General features: G+C 42.8%; 1 protein-coding gene across 6 annotated transcripts in view; it reads right to left on the bottom strand.

The window, feature by feature from the left end:
• Positions 1-211: 211 nt before the first annotated feature.
• Positions 212-6,842, bottom strand: part of LOC117942778 (NACHT, LRR and PYD domains-containing protein 3-like) — a 24,404-nt gene continuing 17,773 nt past the window's right edge. For 3 of the 6 annotated variants that reach the window (XM_034868422.1, XM_034868421.1, XM_034868424.1), the window contains 7 exons: positions 6,295-6,373; positions 5,927-6,134; positions 4,025-5,792; positions 3,275-3,448; positions 1,680-1,853; positions 1,151-1,197; positions 212-1,021 (listed from right to left, as the gene is read on the bottom strand). In XM_034868422.1, the coding sequence (XP_034724313.1) occupies positions 489-1,021; positions 1,151-1,197; positions 1,680-1,853; positions 3,275-3,448; positions 4,025-5,792; positions 5,927-6,134; positions 6,295-6,373 (2,983 nt within the window). In that variant the 3' untranslated portion in view covers positions 212-488. Of the gene's footprint in view, positions 1,022-1,150; positions 1,198-1,679; positions 1,854-2,130; positions 2,305-3,274; positions 3,449-4,024; positions 5,793-5,926; positions 6,135-6,294; positions 6,374-6,842 lie in introns of all 6 variants that reach the window. The other 3 variants (XM_034868427.1, XM_034868423.1, XM_034868426.1) reach the window with 3 other exon arrangements.

Raw genomic sequence — 6,842 nt, 5'->3', positions numbered from 1 at the left:
GCCATGTGATTGGCTACTTAGAAATTAAGTGTTAACGAGCAGTTGGACAGGTGTACCTAATAAAGTGGCCGGTGAGTGTAGATACACTGTATATACATTTATAGCTATAGCATAGATGTGATTTGAGGACATAGTGTAGATGTAAAGCCCCCCCGGACTTCACTGACTTTAAAAGGTAAAAAGAAAGACCACAAACTCATCACTCACATTCACTTCATGCTTTTATTGTGAAAAGAGACAGAACTCAAAACTAAACATGACCCAAGTCAACGGCATTTCTAAAACTTCATGATCACAGCTTCCGTCTTTAAAGGACTGGAAGTGGAAGAAGTTCACAATGTTCATCGAGGAACCTGTTCAATCATCCTGAATTATTTCATACAAAGTTCATTCATTAGTTCATGACAATAACCTGACATATTTCTGTAAGTGTGATCCTGTGCAGACTCAGCTGATCAGCAGTGAGAAACAGGAGGAGACTCTCCATTCTACACAGGACACAGAGACACTGAGGAGCCAGGAGAGCAGAACCTAAACCCAGGATAGAGAGGCTGAGTGAATGTGGTGTTGAATGTGTGGAGGTGGATCAGGGAGTCGGAGGAGACTGTGTAGAAGGACAGAGCGCCAGCAGGACAGTCCACATACACCGCTACTCTACCAGAGACAGAGGAGGAGGAGATGGCTGTTTCTCTGTTATTGTAACAGACAGAGTAATGACCATCGGAGCAGATCAGACTCCAGGACTGATCATTACGTCCAAACACACTGTCAGAACTGTCTCCTCCCCTCATGATTCCTCTGTAACTCACTGATATGTAAACCCCTCCTCTTGTCTCAACCTCCCAGTAACAGCGACCAGTCAGACCATCTCTACACAGCAGCTGATGATACCAGGAGTCAAACCTCTCTGGGTGATCAGGATACGGCTGATCCTCCTCTACTAATGTCACCTGCCTGTTGTTGTCAGACAGATTGAGTTTTCTGTTTACTGTGTTGGTGTCGAGTGTGAGTTCACAGGAATCTGATGGAGAGAATGAAACACAAGACAGCTGTAGTCATTGACCAATCAGCACTTTGATGTTGACATCACAGGGTTGAATGAGTGATAAGTGAGTTACAGTCTGATGAATAAAATTAAAAACACACTTACACTTCCTCAGACCTGGTGTCAACCATCTGACTCCAGCAGGCTCCAACCTAAAAAGGAGGGGGGGGGGGGGCATTACAACACTCTCACACACACACAGCTTCATTCTGATCAAATGTAGGGCTGGACTTGACTCATTTTATATTCATGTTTGGGCTGTCAATCAATTCAAATATTTCATTCAGTTTAATTTCCTTTAACTTCTTCCATGGGATCTAACTTTTACTCTTTAGAACATTTGATGTGTTTACTGTCAAAAAAATTATGTCTTCATCATAGACTAAATGTTACACAATGAGGACAACAGCTAAGCCGGTCCTGGACCTTTCTCTGTTGAGTTGAAAATAGTTTGATCCCAGGAAAGAGGGGAAAAGGATGTTTCTTAAAACCACAGACAGTTCCTTTAACATACAGATATATGTCCAAACTACGTCAACTATTAACAGAGGGAGTTTTTGTCTTAGTTGCTGGAGATGTTCTCTTTTAAAACTTCTTGCACAAATGCCTCCTTTTTGTTGATCAGTGTGTGTACCTGAGAGTGTCCAGTCTCCAGAGAGGATCCTTCAGTCCCGCTGACAGTAACTTCACTCCTGAGTCTCCTGGATGATTGTAGCTCAGGTCCAGCTCTCTCAGATGGGAGGGGTTGGAGCTCAGAGCTGAGACTAGAGAAGAACAGCCTTCCTCTGAGATCAGACAGCCTGACAGACTGTAAACACACCGAACAACACACATTAAAGGTTCGTTATTCAGGTACATTTTGGTCCAATTTCATAATATACTGTCTCTTTAAAACTATTTGTGGTATTTAGTTATTTAACAACAAAAGCAAATGATAAAAAAACCTCATGTAAAGTAACTTTGAGTCTAATAACTACTGCACAAGTTCATCATATCAACAGACACAAAGTCACACGTTAGCTGTGTATCAACTAAAATTAGTCAGTTTAAATGGTCATCAGTTGAATGGGTTAATGAATCCTGACCTGAGAGTCTCCAGTGTGCAGTGTGGACTCTTCAGTCCATCAGAGATCAGCTTCCCTCCTGAATCCTGCAGGTTGTTGTTACTCAGGTCCAGCTCTCTCAGACTAGCGGACTGGGAGCTGAGAACTGAGGACAGAGCTTCACAGCTTCTCTCTGACAGGTTACAGCCACTCAGCCTGGAAAGACAACAGGAAGGAGGTTGTTAATAGTCATTGGAGGAGCTAGAAACTTTTACATGGGGAGGAAAGGGGGGGGCTAGAAGTCTTGACAGGGTGGCATTTGTAGATGGTGCGTAGGAATCCAGATATGTGAATGGTTTTAACCAAACCAACATAAAAATACTTTTAAACAAGGGTAGTTATTTTATAATCATCATCACTACAAGCGTTTTAATCAACAGAGAGGATTTGTTGTCCCTCCATGTTAAATGTTTGTCAGCCAATCATCTAAGTTAGCTTTGTAACGCTAGAGATCGTGGAACTTTCCAAAAGGTAATAAATAACGCTCATATAAACACCAATCTGCTTGGCTAACTTAATCCGGTTATAACAAAAATATCTACTGAATGAAATATTTTTTCTATGGATAGATTTCGCTATTAAAAGTCTGCAAACTCCATTATTGCTGTGTCAGTGGCCCAGCTAATGTGATCCAAACAGCTGGTGTGATCCAAACTATTCCAGTAACAGTTAACTCCAGTGTGTAAATATGCTGTTTCATCCAATGATTCACGTCTCATCCCCTTCAAACCATTTATCAAAACTAAGTCCTCCATATGAATCAAAATTAACATCAAAAATGCATTGTATCAAGGATTTAGGCTAACAGAGTTTCTATGATTCAGCCCTGGAAGTTACAATGTTGCCATGGAAATGGTGGCGTAATATTTTATGTGATGCACTAGGTGTCTTCCACTGTCTCTGGGTGTGCTGCCATGCTGATTTGAGTATGTTTGAAACGTCTAGATGACCAATCAGACTGTCTGGTTGGATCTACTTGGTGTATAATTAGGAATAAACAAAGTCACATGATGTTAAAATGGGAATGATGTGAAATGGGAAAATCAAATACTTTGAAAACATTCACATGTTTTATCTCCAAAGTATTTTTCAGTACTGCGTTTTCAAAGATTATTGTTGATCTGACCTGAGAGTCTCCAGTGTGCAGTGTGGACTCTTCAGTCCATCAGAGATCAGCTTCCATCCTGAATCCTGCAGGTTGTTGTTACTCAGGTCCAGCTCTCTCAGACTAGAGGACTGGGAGCTGAGAACTGAGGACAGAGCTTCACAGCTTCTCTCTGACAAGTTACAGACACTCAGTCTGGAAAGACAACAGGAAAGAAACAAGTCGTTTGTATTAGTGCCGTCAGTTAAATGCGTTATTAACGCCGTTAACGCAAACCCATTTTAATGGCGTAACATTTTTCTTTGCAAGATTAGGGTTCTTTTTGGCCTAGCAAACTTTGTAGTTTGTTCACATGTTGTTGCAACACTAGCAGTGTACGCTGCACACACTTGTTTGGGCTTGCGAGCCGGCCAAAGAGTAGTAACGTTATGTTTTGAATGTATGGCGATCGGTGAAAATTAAAGTTGCTAAATGGTTCCATTGACGAGACCAAAGGGATCTGTGTGTTTTGTTGTTGAACTGAGCAATCATCACAGCACGTCCAGTCTGAAATACCATTCCCCTCGTCGGAGTCTTAGTTTACCATTTTCTTGATGGACAATGTGACATTATGTGAGAGATCTTTTGCTCAAGGGACATTTAGAATGGATAAAAATGGGACTGTAATTGCGAGTTGACTATGACATTAATGTGATTAAATTGCGAATTAAATAAGTTGTTATATTTAACACATGTTGAAAGATAGAGTAATGATGAATACATCCCACTTACAGAGCTTTTTTGGAGGCTTTGAACACTGGCAGCAGCCTCAGAAGAGCCTCCTCTGAAGCAGAGTATTTATTCAGGTCAAACACATCTAGGCCTTCTTCTGATGACAGTAAGATGAAGACCAGAGCTGACCACGGAGCAGGAGACAGTTTATATCTGGAAAGAAGTCCTGATCTCAAGTACCATTGGATCTGTTCGATTAGAGAACAATCTTTCAGTTCATTCAGACAGTGGAACAGATTGATACTTCTCTCTGTAGACAGATCCTCATCCATCTTCTTCTTGATGTACTTGATTGTTTTTTGATTGGTCTCTAAGCTACTTCCTGTCTGTGTCAGTAGACCTCGTAGGAGATTCTGATTGGTCTGCAGTGAAAGACCCAGGAGGAAACGGAGGAACAAGTCCAGGTGTCCATTTGGACTCTGTAAGGCCTTGTCCACAGAACTCTGGTAGAACTGTGTTGATGATGTTTGTTCTTCTGACAGCAGGTTGACTCCAGAGTTGGTGAAGGTCAGATGGACATGAAGAGCAGCCAGAAACTCCTGAACACTCAGATGGACAAAGCAGAACACCTTGTCCTGGTACAGTCCTCTCTCCTCTTTAAAGAGCTGTGTGAACACTCCTGAGTACACTGAGGCTGCTCTGATGTCGATGCCACACTGACTTAGGTCGGATTCGTAAAAGATCAGGTTGCCTTTCTGCAGCTGCTCAAAAGCCAGTTTTCCCAGAGACACAATCATCTTTCTGGTCTCTGGACTCCAGGTTGGATCTGTCTCAGCTCCTCCATCATATTTGATGTTCTTCACTTTGGACTGAACCACCAGGAAGTGGATGTACATCTCAGCCAGGGTCTTGGGAAGGTCTCCTCCCTCTCTGGTCTTCAACATGTCCTCCAGAACTGTAGCAGTGATCCAGCAGAAGACTGGGATGTGACACATGATGTGGAGGCTTCGTGATGTCTTGATGTGGGAGATGATTCTGCTTGCCTGCGCCTCATCTCTGAATCTCTTCCTGAAGTACTCCTCCTTCTGTGGGTCCGTGAACCCTCTGACCTCTGTCACCATGTCAACACATCCAGGGGGGATCTGATTGGCTGCTGCGGGTCGTGTGGTTATCCAGAGGCGAGCAGAGGGAATCAGATTCCCCCTGATGAGGTTTGTAAGCAGCCCACCCACTGACGTGGACTTTGTGACATCAGTCAGGATTTTAGTGTTGAGGAAGTCCAGAGGAAGTCGACACTCATCCAGACCGTCAAAGATGAAGACAACCGGATACTCTTCAAACCTGCAGATTCCTGCTTCTTTAGTTTCACTAAAGAAGTAATCAACAAGTTCCACCAAGCTGAACTTTCTCTCTTTCAGCACATTCAGCTCTCTGAAGGTGAATGGGAATGTGAACTGGATGTCCTGGTTGGCTTTGCCTTCAGCCCAGTCCAGAGTGAACTTCTGTGTTAAGACTGTTTTCCCGATGCCAGCCACTCCCTTTGTCATCACTACTCTGATTGGTTCATCTCTTCCAGGTGGGGTTTTAAAGATGTCTTCTTGTCTGATTGTTGTTTCTGGTTTGTCTGATCTCCAAGATGCTGTTTCAATCTGTCTGACCTCATGTTCATAATTGACCCCTGCAGCCCCTCCCTTTTTGAGGTAGATCTCTGTGAACATCTGATTCAAAACGGTTGAGTTTCCTGCTTCAGCAATCCCCTGAAACACACGCTGGAACTTCCTGTTTAGGTTAGATTTGAGTTTACGCTTAGAAACTCCTGATGGACTTCCTGAATGAATACAGAACCAAGAAGAACAGTAAGCAATTTATAAAGAAACAGGAACATACTTTGACCCTTCTCTGGAGATATTAGTAAACGTCCCATTAGTCCAGCAAGTTAAATCTTTAGAGAAATCCTCTTACTGCTCTGCAGACGGTCAGCCAGCTTGTCCTGCTTCATTCTCCTCAGGAAGTGCAGTGTGATCTTCAGAAATGCCTCTCTGCTCCTCCTCTGCTCTTCATCTCCCCCCTCCCTCTGACTCTCTGAGCATTCTGGGCAATCTGGTCTCAGAAGCTTTTGGATCTTCTTTAGCTCGTTCTTCACAAAAGTGACTATATCGTCCTCCAGCAGCTGGAGCAGAAGGTTATATGAATGACAATCAAACTAAAATCATGGAAGCAAATATCAAATCCATGATGGACGGACTGACGACCCACTGGTTCGAACAGTGCAGCATGGAGATGATTGTGCACAGAATAGATGTAAAAGTAGTTGTTGTACATGTACAGACCATAAAGATGGAGTCCAGGTGTGTTTGTTGCTGCTGGGCAGACTGACCACTGGTAGCCTCTGAGCTCTCCTGGTCCAATCTAGGGAGAAATCAGGAAGAATTATCTCACATCGTGTCTGTCCACACAGAGACACACACACACAAGGTAAACGTCCTGTGACTTAAGGTGTTGATTACAACACTGAACCAGATGGTTTCCCCTGACATTTAAGAGTTTGTAGTACTGCTGACCATACTGTGAATCAACAAAAAGAACTAAGAAGTAAACAAGGGCTACAACATGGTTGGCCTGAAGCAATGTTTCTCAAATTGCTTCTGTGGTCATAGCAAACTAGGGATGCACGATTCAGAAAATGTCACAATTATAATTTTTTAGGTTCAATATTTGACTAAAAATGTGATTCTCAATGAGAATGTAGTTACTTTTCCCATGTGATTGCAGTAGCCATAAAATACACACACACACATACATATATATATACACTCAGCGGCCACTTTATTAGGTACCCCATGCTAGTAACGGGTTGGACCCCCTTTTGCCTTCAGAA

Source organism: Etheostoma cragini, chromosome 4, assembly GCF_013103735.1.
Source record: "Etheostoma cragini isolate CJK2018 chromosome 4, CSU_Ecrag_1.0, whole genome shotgun sequence".
Classification (NCBI taxonomy): domain Eukaryota; kingdom Metazoa; phylum Chordata; class Actinopteri; order Perciformes; family Percidae; genus Etheostoma; species Etheostoma cragini.
The sequence above is the reverse complement of the archived record's forward strand: the minus strand, read 5'-3'. Positions and strand labels throughout refer to the sequence as shown.